Genomic DNA, 16,261 nt, shown 5'->3' with positions numbered 1-16,261 from the left:
TAAAGATTACTTAAGCAAGTATAAGCTAGCAGCTATAGCTTTTTGGTTGCATTTGTCCTAAAACCACAAGCATGAACAATGGTTGTACCATGAACTATTATTTGTAGTAAAACTGTAGTTAACAAATGTTAACCAATCCTCCAAAAACAGGGTTAGTATGATGATCTATTACTTTCCAAACATCAAGTTTCTTACATTTGATACCAAGTAAATTTCTTAAATTTGAATGATATTGAAATAGAGATGCATTTAACGATTTGCCAGCACGTATGGCTCGTGACATTACTGGCCTTGGCTTCTTATCGCTGCCCGTATCTCACGCGCTCCCCGCCCAGCGCAGCTTTATCGCGCAGAGATAACTCCGTCTTAACCAGGTTCTCCGTGTGCGATTCACACGCATCCAGCTCTCTATCTACTCCTTTTACAACCTTCGATCCCTGGCATTTACATAATTTCAAGTAAGTCCTATAATGCTGGTACCTGAAGCGCGTGCGGTCAGTGTCGGTCCCGGCTGCTCGCCATCATGACCTGCTGTGACCAAAAATGCGCTCTCATCGCTGGAGCTGTGGTGGGCGCTCTGATCGCGGTCCTGGGGGGCATTCTCATCCCTGTGGGCAACCTAATCATTGACAACACCGTGAAAAAGGTAAGCCATTGTTTCCCCCCCAAATCAATATTCAGAGCACATGCGTTTGCAGACTGTTGACAGACAGGTGCGGTGACAGATGTATGATGAAGTTGAATGTTTAGCTGTAAAACAGGCGGAATCGTTTAAGGAACTGTCAACGTGGGGTGCTTATAGACTTTATTAATCATGTATGTGTGAGATGGGAGAATAGGGTTTGTGGGTCATCGTTGCCCATTAGGTATTGACAGACATCATTGGGTTTTAAACGCATGCAAGCAGCAGTTCGGTGGTATTGGGCCAGCATCACTTGCACTTTTGAATTGATAAAGTTATAGCTTGTGCACTTTGTGATTTCAAATTATTTCTGTCTTACATATAAATAACTAACAGTACAGTAAGGCATATTTAGTCATGCAACTATATATAATGAAGGTGTGGGTGCTTTTTTAAATCCTGGGTGGTGGAGATTGTCACATTTGCATGGTCAGTGACATTGGGGCAAGTTGTCATGCGTGTTTAATTTGCTGTTGTTTTATGAAATGTGTTCACTACAGTGTCAACTGATTTATCTTTTCCCTTTTTGTTGTTTGAAGGAGGGACATTTTTTAAATGGTTCAGAAAAACAGCTGAAATCCATTTAATAGCCTTAAATAAAATTGTAATGAAATCAAATGATATACTTCTTCATTTATGTTATCGAACATTTATTCTTTTTTATACATTGTAGATATTGTCATGTTTTTATGTGACTTTTTAAATAAGTGTCCGTAATCTGCTGTATTGGTTGTTTCCTACCTCATAGGGTGTCAAGGTCAATGTCAATGTGTGTTCAATGAGCTGTATCTTTTCGCTGGATAATAATTGTGAAAAGGTTCAATACTTTGGCCAAAACTGCAGATCAACCAACTCTGATAAATATTTATTGGTATAAATGTTAAATAAAGTCATATTAGCGTGATAGTCTTGCACACTTATTTCGTTGTGAAAGAATATCAAAATGTGCGAGTTCAACACGAGTAAACAGATATCAAATGTAATAGCGTAAAAAAACTAAAGTATATGGTTTAATATGTTTTTTGTCTCTGAAGGAAGCAGTGTTGGAAAATGGGACTTTAGCATTTGACACCTGGACATCTGTGGACACAGCAATATACAGGCAGTTCTGGCTATATGATGTGCAAAACCCTGATGATGTCATGAATCAAGGGGCCAAACCTGTGCTGGTGCAGAAAGGACCTTATACATACAAGTAAGATCTGCCTCGAACAAATTGCAGGACCTTACAGACAAAGATCAATCCTTTATAGTTATACCTCCCAACACCTTGTTGTCTTTATCTCTCCATTTGACCAATTCTTATTTTTCATCGCGCTTTTAATTTTTGCATTGTTTTAAAGCATCCGCACAGGAAACAATGGAAACACTTGTTATAGAATAAAGGTTAAAGGCACTGTGAAATAGAGAATGTCAAGAAAATCACATTCATACACATATACAGACACATATGTATCTTATGAATACATACTGTATGTACACACATTATATGTACATTTTATTATAGAGTACAAAACACGTGGCATTATTGCTAAAGATGCCTGTCATCCCTGTAAATTGATAAGGAATAGATCAAGCCAGGTTTATCTAATCTGAATCTATGTTGTGAATCTTACACATAAGGACTGTAAAGCAAACAGTTGTTTACAGATATATCATAAAAAGAATTTTTAAGTGTTTGAACATTAAGTGGTAAACACTTTTAAAAGAAATTTATTGCCGCCTCCGAACCACTTAAGGGTGCCGCAAACAACATCACATCAACCATGTCCATACCAATACGTAACCTTCTCCGATTGGTTCCTTTCACAGTGTAAACTAAATAATACTTCCTGTTCACGATACTGTAACTCTGATGTGTAATGTAAGAATTCTGTCTGTGCATCTTTGTATCCAGACTAAACTACATCCAAAATCAATTTATAATAAAATCTAAAACCGCTTTAATACTCTCAATGCACAAGGTATACAGTTTCGGTACACAGACTCTCTCTCTGTTTTCTTCTAGGTCCCGATTTATCCCCAAAGCAAACATCACCTTCTACGATAACTTCACAGCGTCCTTTATACTACCAGCAGGAGCCATTTTTGAGCCTAGCATGTCTGCAGGGCCCGAGGATGACAATATTACGTCGCTCAATCTAGCCGTAGCAGTATGTATACAACACATACATCTCTCCTTGCATCCATCTCTGCTTTCAATCTGCTGTTATTGTGATGAGTCATGCCAGTCCAATAACTTTCAAAGTAATTATATTATTGCTAAGCTATATTGGTTATGAAGCAACTCTGTTGTCATATTAAAAGATAAAATGTCGAAATCTGCTGTTATCTGTTACGGTCAGCACAGCAATTAAATCTGTATATTAATACTTAACCAACACATCTGGGTCATCAGGTATGACTTGTATTTATAAAAAGCGGTAATGTTCAGCCGTGTACAAGTGTTGTAAATGTAACATGGGATACAAATCAGCATGGCTGGTGATCCTAAGCTTGTGTAGATTAGTCATCGGCTGGCTGAATCGTCTGACAGGTTGTGGTTGAACAAGTGTGATGTGATTGACTGGCTTGTTTTTCTGGTCTTACAGGGTGTCTACAGTTTTCTCGATCATAAATGGGCAAATTGGTTAATCAACAGCTCCAATTCCAAACTCTTCCAAAAAAGGACCGTTAAGGAACTGCTATGGGGCTACAGAGACCCCATGTTGAAAACCACTATGGGAGTTTTTTATCCAGTAAGCATGAAGGGAAATCTATAATGTCAAGTGTACAAATATACAAACAAGACAGCTGCTTTTAAATAAGTTATATGTATTAGAAACACGTATTATTGTTGTTTTTTCTAGTACAATGGCACCATCGATGGACCTTACACTGTTTTCACTGGTAAAGATGATATTACTAAGGTAGCCACGATTGACCGATGGCAGTATGAGCGGTGAGTTTTTCATATTAATATAAAGAATACCAACGTAGCGAGGAAGGCGGGACGGGCGCCGTGGGGCAGGGCCGGGGGCGTGAGTGATAGTGGATATCAGCTCTGCGTGCACCGGTCCCGCATCTCCCACGGAGGAGTTCGGGAGCATAAAAGGACGAATCGACAGGACTGCTGTCGAGAGAGGACCGGGCCACCTCATGGTCGACTGCCGGCCATGAGAACATAAACTTAAACATGTCTGGGCTCCTGTCCCGTCTTCCACGCTAAAACCAATATGTTAATAAATGTTTGGTGCTATCCGGATAGCTCTGCCGGATATTAGTTCTGTGAATACATTTCAAACCTCGAGATTTGATCATTTGGAAATTCAACAAACAATTAACAATTGGATTTGTCTTATGTTTTAGTCAACATTAGTCAAACTATAAGCCAATTCACAGTGGGCCAATTCACGTAGATGTGAATTAGCCTTAATGTTGTCATTAAAAAAATGTCGAAAGATCACTGACCAGTGTTATTTTGAACAGATCTGTGAGTTACTGGAACGACACTTATTGCAACATGATCAACGGAACAGGCAAGTTTATCTCTTATCTGTCGTATCGCTGTTGAATTAACACTTGTATGGGGTTCATGTTTTTGTTACAATGTTCACAGGTCTAATGGACCCATAGCGTTATTCGGTTTTCAAATCATTAAAGCCATAAAAAATGATATAAAGATACTTTGCAGATGTTTACTGAATCCCATTTACAAAGAACATAGACAGCATACACTCTAAACAATGGTGCTTTATAGCACAAAAAGTGGTTCTTGGCTGGTCATCATAGGGCAGTGGTTCTCAAACGTTTTTTTGCTTAACTCTTTCACCGCCATTGACGAGTTATCTCGTCATTTAAAAAAAACGCTTCCCGCCAAAGACGAGTTATTACGGCAATAAGTGTTTGTACTGTTGTACAGCAGGTGGCGCTATTACACACCACTGGGAAAAAGTACAGAATCCCAGAACCTAGAACGTACACTCACCTAAAGGATTATTATGAACACCATACTAATACTGTGTTTGACCCCCTTTCGCCTTCAGAACTGCCTTAATTCTACGTGGCATTGATTCAACAAGGTGCTGAAAGCATTCTTTAGAAATGTTGGACCATATTGATAGGATAGCATCTTGCAGTTAATGGAGATTTGTGGGATGCACGAAGCTCCCGTTCCACCACATCCCAAAGATGATCTATTGGGTTGAGATCTGGTGACTGTGGGGGCCATTTTAGTACACTGAACTCATTGTCATGTTCAAGAAACCAATTTGAAATGATTCGAGCTTTGTGACATGGTGCATTATCCTGCTGGAAGTAGCCATCAGAGGATGGGTACATGGTGGTCATAAAGGGATGGACATGGTCAGAAACAATGCTCAGGTAGGCCGTGGCATTTAAACGATGCCCAATTGGCACTAAGGGACCTAAAGTGAGCAAAGAAAACATCCCCCACACCATTACACCACCACCATAATTGCATTAATGAGAAATTGAACAGGTGTTTCTAATAATCCTTTAGGTGAGTGTATATGTTTTAGCGGTTTTTAATGATTGTTCTGAGTCTAATCTGGGGGGAATCTTTGACAAATAACGTAAAATATCTCAGCTGTTTAAACAAAATGATGCATTTTTGTAGAAACCTACCCACATCTATGGAGTGATAAAAAAACGAACAAATGAAGATAGAAGAATATGGTTTCTTTTGTTTAAAAGCTGAGACTCTGTTCTTTCATTGACATATTGTTTGTCCATATATTCTTTACAGAAAATGTACTGTGAGCCATTAAATTTGGGTGAAAATGTTAAAAAAGAAGAAAGAAAGTCACGCAGGTTTGAAATGTGTTGGTGTGTAAATGATGATGACAGAATTTTCATTTTTGGTTGAACTGTCTCTTTAAATTACATTTATAAAAAGGGTTGTTTTGTGAAAATCTATGATATGGATAAAAAACAACTATTTTCGCATCACGTTTTTTTAATACGGATCCCACAGACCTGAACGCCACACAAGAGTTATTTTAATCTGTTCACAATGTTCGATCATATCTTGTATAGCTAATCTAAGCAAGTGCTTCAGTTTGTTGGCCCAAGACATATGGTCTTTGGGCACAGCCAATGATTTTCTACTTTTACAAACAGGTTCGAATTTGTATTATTCACATTTGTATTCATATCAACAGATGGTTCCTCCTTTGCTCCATCCATAGACAAGAAAAAACCTTTGTACTTCTTCTCCCCAGACATCTGCAGGTATTTCAGTCTGTTCCCTGTCTGTTCTGCTTCAAAGTTACAAAAGAACAACTGCAATTTAAAAGACGAACTATAATACATGCATTTTTTCTTTTCTCGTATTACAAAAAAAGCTGCTGGAGGTTTTTGCATCCAGGTCGTGATTACATCCCTGCGCATTGATGCAGTATGAGAAATATAGAATTAGCTAATTCTTCCACCAAGCAATGAAGTTTCTGAAATCAACAAACTGGCTGTGAAGCAAAAGAGATGCAGCAACAAATATGCAGTGGCTCAGTAAAACTGTTGTAATTTATAACGTCTTTAAACACATCTCAACCTCAAGTCATAAACAAGAAGTGAAAAAATCTGTTTAGAATATATTCCGATTAGATATGATGCTATCAGCTCTTTCCACATACATTCATGTAACGGTGCTATAGAGGTGGTTTCATGTGTCCAGCAGAGGTCAGCCAACACTGATGCTATATATTTCTACTTTTCTTCAGTGTCATATGTCAGAAACTCACACCATTCTAGATTCTCTTTCATCATAGCACACCAACTTTGGCTGTAACGCTGTAGATCGAAGGGAATCTGTGCTTTCCCTCTTTTTTCTGTTAGTCATGTGATAAGTGTAAAAGTCCCAAGGCATTAATAATCCTAGGTCCTAAAAACACGGGACTCTAAAACGCTCAAAATTAGAGGACAAAATACTGTTTGCAATAAACGATGTGATTGTCCACCAGGTCGATATCTGCAGTGTACGACAGCACTGTGGACCTAAAGGGAATTGATGTGTATCGCTTCATGCTGCCTTCTGAGGCTCTGGAAGCTCCAGCCGTTAACCCAGATAACCACTGCTTCTGCACAGAGACTGTGGTCAGCAAAGACTGCACTTTAGCGGGACTGCTTGACCTCACTTCCTGTCGAGGTTTGTATTCCATCATTCGTCTTTTACCTCATGTACTCTATCTTTTCAACAACTTTAATATTACGTATGTGCTCCCATTGCCACCATCACTTACCGTGTGCGGTTCATATCCGGCATCTTTCAGCGCTGGGACCGCTCCATCTATCAGTTTCAAATAATCTCCAAAACCAGCGTTATATCCACCGTTTATGTAACAACCATCACTGAAATGCTGTGAACATACAAACTCGCCTCAACTTCTCTCACTATCGCAAGAGTAATGAGCTGCAGCTGCAGGCCCACACCGCAGCCAATTTTGACGCAGCGCAGCCAATCTTGATGGTATGCGGGTCTTCCTATCACTCGTCAGTTGACGTGTGGGCGGGCTATTGCTTTCACCTTGCTTTTCTGGGAGAATTGCCCAATAAGGAACTAAGAAAAGTTGTAACGTAATGTTTTTCATGTTCGAAAAAAGCTTTATCGAAACCTATATGACCCTTGGAAGAGTGGCTCAAGTACAGAAACACATACGTCCAACTAATTTTTTGAAAGTTGACCATGTCAAGCATGACGAGACAGCACAGTTTAATATGGTAAAGAAGTCAGAATGAACGAAACACCATTGCACATCCTGTTTAAAACAGTTTAATGCACAATTAGTTCCAGTCAGTTTAAAAATCAGAATTTAAAATTAAAGGTGCAGTTTGTAAATATTTTGCAGTAAAATAGTCCAAGGTTTTGAAGCTCCAAAAAGTGCATCCATACACATTAAAAGTAAACAAATATCTTTTTGTGTGCGTAAACCATTGTGTTTTGAGGTTATTCAGCAATTGTTACACCATATATTAATCTGACCAGGCAATAATAGACATCCAGGGAAGGGAAATTTAAATATGGCGGCATGCTGAATCTCACTGGTTCTCACGAGTTCTGTGACCTGTAATATGCGTTGACTCACGAAAAGCAATGAGATTTAAAACATCGCCATATTTAAACTTACCTTTATATTGAAAATGTATTTACTCACCTTCAGACCACCCAAGCAAGAGATTGCATTGTGTCTTCAGTATAACAATAAAGCAGATATTTAACTACAGCCATGGTCCTGGTTGTTCATAAAATAAGTCCTCAGGTACCAGTTCTCTAAGGCGCAGAAGCAGATACAGTCAACACAAAATGAATCCCCACGGCTCCTGACGATATATTAAAGTCTTGTGAAGAGAATCGATCGGCCTGAGCAAGAGACCAAGTGTTATTTACAACATTATTAGCCTATCGGTAATCCATAATCTCAGCCAAACAGTGGGTACTTGTTCAGTAGGATACCTTTCCAAAACCCACATACAGTAAGCATGGGCAAAAGAAATTGTCTGAACAATAGAAAGTATTTTTAAAAAGTAAACAGAAATGATGCTCTTTTATCCAATACAATATGCATTTAGTCTTTCAAATGAATGTTTTTTACGTTTAGATTAGATATATATCAAAGTAACGGTTATGAACTATCCCACAGGAATCCCTGTATACATTTCTCTACCCCACTTCTTGTATGGAAGTGAAGTTCTCTTGCAGGGGATAGAAGGATTAAACCCAAACGTTGATGAGCACTCCATATTTCTGGACGTAGAACCGGTAAGGAACCAAGTTGTGAATCGCAAACGATACATTTATATTTTGAGCTGATTTAGTCACGTTTGGATGTAAATTATGGAAGTAAAATAGTGACTAATGTGTTTGAAGCAAAGAGACGTGCTGAATAGCACTAACTGAAAAAAAATGCATGGAATTAACAGTTCTTGCATTTTAAGGTTCTGCAATTCAATATGGTTGTACATTTAAGCTGTGAATATTTCAAATTGAAAAATTTCACACTCGGTTTCACTGTCTAAAAATTAAAAAATTTAACTTGTTTTATACAACTACAATTAAATACAACCTTTAATTTTCGACGGATAATTTTCAGTCCATATTATTTCGATTTAAAAATTCGCTTCCACAAATTCAGCGGTTCAAATTCGGCTTGAAATTCGAAGTTTCACATCCGGGAATCCCAGGAAAAGCAATAGAGCGCCGATTATACAAATGCATGATCTCTGCCTGACCGCTTCACCAGCAGGTGGTGTAAGTCGGTTCTGACGTAGATCAAAGCAAGAAAAACAGATACTCTTTAAATGTTTGCCACGGAGTCCTTTCATCTGCTCGATTAAGTGAATTTAGTTGTTCTCATAGATAGCTTCTTATGCATCATCAAGAAAAAAAATATTGACGTTTGTACTGGCAGCTTAGCTCACCACTATTAGCCCTAGAAAGGACATGGAGCACGGGGACAAGTCTAGGTGGCCTGGAATCATTGGACTAGTCATACATTTTAATTTAATTATTTAATATTCTACCCGATCTCCTTGTATCGTCTATCTAGAGTACGAGTTTACGTTTGTATTTGGCTTGCTATTTATACCCATTCATTACTTTTTTGCGTGCATATGATATATTAACATTAAGTCATTTAGCAGCATTTAGCATTTTTATCCAAATTAACTTAAAAAGAGGTCAGGGAGCAATAAAGCGATATGTCATACAGAAGCAAAACAATATTGGTTAAGATGGTATGGGTAAATTACACCTGCGTATCAAATGCACGCAAATCTCTGTAGCTTGCCACATGCAAACATAAAATCGTGCTATTGATAAGCACCATCTTAAGTCATCAAATAATGGTTTGAGTTTCGGGGATCAGAAAAAATGGATATATAACAGAGCTTTACTAAACCATACTGTGATTGAGTTTTTAAAATAAAATAAGTTAATTTCATGAAGCTATTTGAATGACACATGCGATGGTATATGATTAAATGTGCCAGAAAACAATACAATAAGATTTTAAAGCATTACATTAGTTTCATAACACGATCACAATAAACTTAACGATTCAAATGAAACTTTCTATTTTGATATAAAACGAAAAATATAGCCAAGTATAGTCTATTGGCTAAATGAACGAATGAATAAAAAACAAACTGAAATACTGCAATAATAAAGACACCTACCTACGCATCTCATTCAGTCATCATAAGTTTAAAGAGGGTAAACTTGATCGTTTATCTGAACTGTACACGTACATTTTAGACACTTTGCGATGAGGTGTACAGGTCTGTTAGATCCTTATGGGTCCCAGCGGCTTCGGGTCTAAAACGTTGACAAAGATCGTGTCCGATATGGCATTGCGTCTCTAGTAATTTAAAATGAATTTACTTTTACCGAATCGACTTGAAAGACAAAAATTGAATCAGTTTAATTGTTATGGAAACAACAAATATTTGATATACCAAAATTTCCAATACATAATTAGATTAATACCGTAATTGACATTTTTGCATTTTATTAACAGACAGCAACTCAAGCAGTTTGTCGCACATTTTAGGAAACACCATCTTACAGCTGTTAGATCCATAACGCCGTGAGGTCTCTTTCTTGCCCAGTGGGCATTTGATGTTAAATAGACATCAAATTGACGTCAAACATCGGCATCAAAGAATTGGTCAAAAATGCAAATCAAATCGATGTCAAAATTTGACATCAAATTGACGTTATTTTGACGTTAATTTGATTAGCAATTTCTTTTACATTTTTTAACAAATTGATGTCCTATTCTAGACCAATAAATAATGAAACAACAGTACTTAATGTAAGACATGTTTTATTAAATACAATCAGCTACAATTCCAGAAATTTAAAATGTTCTTAAACCACTAATAAATATAAAATCCTCCTTGAATTACATTTAAATTAAATATTAACATTTAAATTAATATATAAATATTAAGTGATCTGGAAAAAGCCATCACATGACAAAATTGTACATATTACAGGTTTTGATATCATATGAAAGCTCTCAAGCCCTTTCCATTTGTTAAAAACATTTACATTTACGTGTAGTTATTTAGCAGATGCTTTTATCCAAAGCGATTTACAGTGCACTTATTACAGGGACAATCCCCCTTGAGCAACACACTGGTGGTGGCTACTAGGATAGAACCAGCAACCTTTTGATTTACCAGTTCAGTGGTTTAACCCACTAGACCACCCACTCCATAAAAACAATTTGTAAATTAAATAAAAACAGTTTTGGAAAGGGCTTAATAGCTTTCATATGATACTAAAACCAGTATTTTTTATTTCACCATGTGATGGGTTTTCCCAGATCATATCCCAAATGAACAAAAATAATTTTGATAAACAATTGGCTTAAGGCCTACTTATTCAGAATCTGAACACACATCAATCGCAGATTTCCCCTTTTGTCGTCCCATACCCCCACATCTATCGGGAGCAGACCGGAGATTTTTTAGCTGTATTTTTTTATTTCAGCCTCTGATAATGAAGGTTTGGACTGCTGTAGTGCACCTAAATGAAGATGAAACCACAATTAGCACACCTTTTAAGACATTAAAATATACCTAACATTTTTCAGCAACCATCACTTGTACATAGAAGTTAATGCAAGTTGCTGCTCTTAAATGTTTATTAACACTAAGATGTTCCCAGGTTTAAATAAGTATCTGTTAAATTTAGAAATGTGCACTACTTGCAAATATTTAAGAGTTGTTAAATGTTTTAAATGTGTCAGTTTACTAAGACAAGATTGTAATTGAAGCATTACATGTTTAATTTACTTAAAATGTAGCATATGTTGATAGACACTACATCCTCTAATCATACAAGAAAAGTAATGTAGTACCTATTATAACACGACATAGCCGTGTTTTCCAAAGGCCTTCTTCAGCCCTGAGCCATCCATATTCATTGTTGACATCAATTTGTTTGTAAGAATTCTGAAAAAAAAGACAACCATATCAGTATTCAATGATTGTTAAGATTGTTGAACAATACAACTAAGTGACCAGAACAGCTGAGAAGTTTTCCTTTGAGCACAGTAACACAAATGGTCATTGAACCAGCTTTGGGTACCTTTAGTAGTGTGGGCTGGTCCTGCTTGACACAGTGGACCGGTCCTGCTTGACACAGTGGACCTTCTACCAGGACATTTTAGAACACTTCATCAGTGTGTATCAAATTATGAATTATAATTATGGGTATGTTTCGCTTTGTCGCATAGCATCGGTAAAGAGATTCAAATGAGGGCATTTTTATTTTATCCGAATATTAATTGCAAAACTAACATTACTCACTGACATTTCTAAATCGTTAACTCAACGTTACACGCTTAATGGATCGCACATTAACATTACCTCAGAAATCTTCACGGTACTTCTGGCGGGATATTTCAATTCACCAGATTCTAATATATCGCCAAGTCATATATTTCATCAAAACACAATCTTCTAGGTTTTCAAAGTTACCCAATATATAACGTATTTTTTATTCCATGAGATGTTTATTACTCACCTGATAAAAAGCGACAACCTTCTCCAATGCTTCGACCGCATAGCAAACACTGGCCTCTACGCAAGACGTGATGACGTACGTTTCAACGGTCAACGTAGTAAATCCTCCAAATATTTTTATAAATTTTATATTTTTACGTGTATGTATAAAATAATATGTTATACTACATTTGCATCAAATTTCACACAAAAAATAAATTAATTGTTGTAGTCCATTCACTAACTTCAGCTGCTGAGAAACCCGGAAATGTGAAATAGGCCATGGCGCCGTCTACAGGTGGTATTAAGAAATACATAAGACAGATAATAAATGGGCATTGTAGGCCCAACATTTTTCATAATAAAATTAATGATTAATTAATGATTATTAATAAAAATTAAGGAAAAATAAAAATTGATAAAAAATAATAAAAAAGTTATAAGAGTTTTTTGACTAAAATGAACATGAAGTTGTAATACTGTAAAAATGGTACATACATTATAAGGTATTACAATTTTATGAGTATTTTCAATTACAGCAATGTTTTTCTAATTTTACAGTAATATAATATCACTATAAATAACAAAAATAAGGATACATAATACTTTATGTGGGGTTACAGCAAAAATGCTGCTTTTGTTTTTGATATTTTAAATTGTAATTACATCTGAATGTATTATTGGCAAATCAGTATATTTTCTTGTAAAATTTAACAATCACTGTTTCCTTTTATTTCAGCATGAGTATTTACATACTTTTAAAAAAAGTGTTTTTTACCACAGAAGTTACAGCAGTCCACTTTCATGTACAAATCCAACAACTGCTTCAAAAGATGTGACAAATAGATGCATTTTGAGGGGCCAGTTAGAAGAAAAATGCTATTTCAACTGGATTTACATTGATGTCAATATGATGTCAATACAACATCAAATGAATGCCTATAATGCAACGTTGATTTGACGTCATTTCAATGTCAAACATATTGGGCTATACTTACATTAACCAATTTCAGTATGGGATAAACCTCATATTTTCACCTCATTAAAAACCTTGAAGAATTTAATGTATGATTTGAATTTGAAATGATGTGGTGCACCATCTTGATCAAATCTTGTCTGAAATTTGACATCAAATTGACATCGAGGTGCCCGCTGGGTGGCTTCGACAATACATTTCGGGTCTATTCTGGCTCTAAAGAACGTGATGTCTATTTGTATCTGGTCAATTTTATTTGGCCTGCTCAAGAAGTTCGCTTGGCTAAAAGATCGGTTTTTCTATTTTATATTAACAAAATAAAAACGACGAACGTTTCCACAATTCCACAACATCCAGCATTTTCTGAGTATCGCAAATTAAAAAAGATCATGTGAGGAAAACTAAAAGAACGTCTGTAGAGATTGCTTCTATGTCATATAAACAGAAGCACTGAGAGAGTTGCAGACTTGTTAAAATCGGAGCGGTTATCAGTGGGATGCTGGTTGAGATCTCAGTATTTGACCGACAATTAAACACAATAAATGTCATGTAAATGCTGATGATGCACAATATTTATGTGAACATGGTGTGTTGAAGTAAAACATAACCTAATTAATTTTAGCCAGAACAGGAGGAGATTCATAGTCTGAGCATAATAGGTCTTGAGTGTGTCTGTGCAAACTACTGGCAGTGCAAGCGTCAGTTAAATTTCTGAAAATGTTGATGATGTTTAAGAAGCTATATATGAGAACTAAATTCACTTAATCGAGCAGATGAAAGGACTCCGTGGCAAACATTTAAAGAGTATCTGTTTTTCTTGCTTTGATCTACGTCAGAACCGACTTACACCACCTGCTGGTGAAGCGGTCAGGCAGCAGGAAGAGATCATGCATTTGTAGAATCGGCGCTCTATTGCTTTTCCTGGGATTCCCGGATGTGAAACTTCGAATTTCAAGCCGAATTTGAACCGCTGAATTTGTGGAAGCGAATTTTTAAATCGAAATAATATGGACTGAAAATTATCCGTCGAATATTAAAGGTTGTGAATTTTGATTTTTTAATTTTTAGACAGTGAAACCGAGTGTGAAATTTTTCTATTTGAAATATTCACAGCTTAAATGTACAACCATATTGAATTGCAGAACCTTAAAATGCAAGAACTGTTAATTCAATGCATTTTTTACTTCCATAGTAAATAAGACTATCACTGTTTTCATTCAAAATGGCCGCACACAGGATTAACGAATCTCATCTTGTGAATCTCATTGGTTGTCGCGTATGATTGTGGTCCACGAGAACCAACGAGATTCAAACGGTGAGAAGATCGCTACTTCACAGCGCTACAAATCAAAATGTTTGAATCTCATTGGTTGATGCTTAGCTTGTAATCACTAGAACCTATGAGATTCAAAAGATGAGACGTGCTGCCATTTTTAATTAATATTTTAATCATATATGATTTTATATTATTAATATTTATAAAATAAAATAGCATAAGGGAGATTTACTGTATCTTCAGTGTTAGTTTTTTTACACATTTTTGCTATGTCACACTATAGGACACATGTGCGGTTTATTTGTCAACTACCCATGAACAATTCTTTTAAATATTGGTTTAGATTTTATATAATTCTGTTTTTTTGTTAAAGACGGAGATTTCAAATTTTTTATGTAGAACTATCAACTTCTTCTTTTTTAAGGACATTTATTGGCATGAAAGATAAGATGTGCATTTGTTTTTCGTTTTCAGATAACAGGATTCACTCTGAGATTTGCCAAAAGGCTTCAACTCAACATGATGTACGGCCCATCGAACAGCATTGAGTACGTAAACAGATTCGGATTTAACTTTAACATTTAACTTTAACTTTAACATCCTAACACAAAGCCTTTTTTATCTCAGGATTCTGAGCAAAATCAAGGACTTCACAATTTTCCCTATTTTGTGGGTGAACGAGGTTAGTGATATTAGGACAATAAAAGAAAGCAAAGGCCTATAAATGAAATCATTTAACTATGGGATCAAAAAAAGAACTGATGTCAAACTATGAATTCACTCCATAACTCTAGTGAGTCCACTGTAGGTGTGTCATCTTCAAATGGTACTTTAGACCTAGTGGGACCAATCGAAAATCTCTACATCTGTTCACACATCATATTAATCACTATAGACAATAAACAGCTAATCTCACAGATTAAAGCACTGAACAAAGTTTCATCAGTGCAACATTACTTGGCATCTGTCTCCTGTCAGCCACGTTTCGCTCTCTTGTGTTCTAGACGGCGGCTCTGGACGATGAAACGGCAGACCTGTTTAAGCGAGAGCTGATCTCCCGGATCGAGTTGTTAGAAGGGATTCAGATCGGATTGATATCGGCAGGCACGGCCGTATTTTTAATCTGTTCGATTGCAGCGATTGTAGTGATGAAGAAAAGGGGGAAGAAATATACAATTCAGGGTTAACTGAAGTGCTTGGTGCTTCATTTCTTTGATTTTATATTACAATCTTACACACGTTTTTGGTAATAAATTGTTAACTATTATTTGAGCATTTTTATTTATGTAATTTATATACTCTTTTGTGGAGCAAAATGATTTCCTGTTTCTTCTTGATATTGTATTTAGTCTAAATTTTCGATATTATCAGGGCAAAAATACAATGGTTCTGTGGTCTTACTGTGGTTCATTTAAATATGGATTAATATGTATGTCAGGACGGTTTCAGTAAAACAAAGAACTGTGAAACATTATTAAGCCTTATTAATATTTTGATTTGACGGATGTTTTGGAGAATTATTTTCCCAATCTTTGCATAGCTGGTGTTGCTATACACATGACAGATCTCCAAAAACGTGTTTGAACAACCAGCAGGCTGAAGAACAGACAGACACAAACAGGACCAGATTTCTCTATAAAACCTTTTAAATATGAGCGCAGGGGTTTGTTTAATATCTCAACAGATCTGGGATCTGTCCGCGCCTGCTTTATGAATAACAAAGTGTTGTAGGTCAGTTCTCTTTACTACTCTTCGCTTTTAGTTTGACCAGTTTATTCTGCTTAAGACCAAATGAAACATTGTAAGTTTTAGCTTTGAA

General features: G+C 36.3%; 1 protein-coding gene and 1 long non-coding RNA gene across 2 annotated transcripts; one reads left to right on the top strand and one right to left on the bottom strand.

The window, feature by feature from the left end:
- Nucleotides 1-343: 343 nt before the first annotated feature.
- cd36 (CD36 molecule (thrombospondin receptor)) lies at nt 344-15,752 on the top strand. Its single transcript, XM_056748481.1, has 12 exons — nt 344-646; nt 1,717-1,877; nt 2,691-2,835; nt 3,274-3,420; nt 3,532-3,623; nt 4,151-4,200; nt 5,845-5,914; nt 6,643-6,827; nt 8,320-8,438; nt 14,917-14,990; nt 15,070-15,124; nt 15,447-15,752. Exons 1-12 carry the CDS (start codon nt 524-526, stop codon nt 15,627-15,629), a joined length of 1,404 nt encoding a protein of 467 aa, XP_056604459.1. The 5' UTR covers nt 344-523; the 3' UTR covers nt 15,630-15,752.
- LOC130420931 (uncharacterized) lies at nt 10,522-12,512 on the bottom strand. Its single transcript, XR_008906737.1, has 3 exons — nt 12,213-12,512; nt 11,545-11,638; nt 10,522-11,210 (listed from the first exon to the last, which is right to left on the bottom strand). It is a non-coding gene; the product is annotated as an uncharacterized LOC130420931 (long non-coding RNA).
- Nucleotides 15,753-16,261: the final 509 nt, after the last annotated feature.

Source organism: Triplophysa dalaica, chromosome 5 (genome assembly GCF_015846415.1).
Source record: "Triplophysa dalaica isolate WHDGS20190420 chromosome 5, ASM1584641v1, whole genome shotgun sequence".
NCBI classification, from domain to species: domain Eukaryota; kingdom Metazoa; phylum Chordata; class Actinopteri; order Cypriniformes; family Nemacheilidae; genus Triplophysa; species Triplophysa dalaica.
This window is presented reverse-complemented; position numbering and strand designations above follow the sequence as displayed.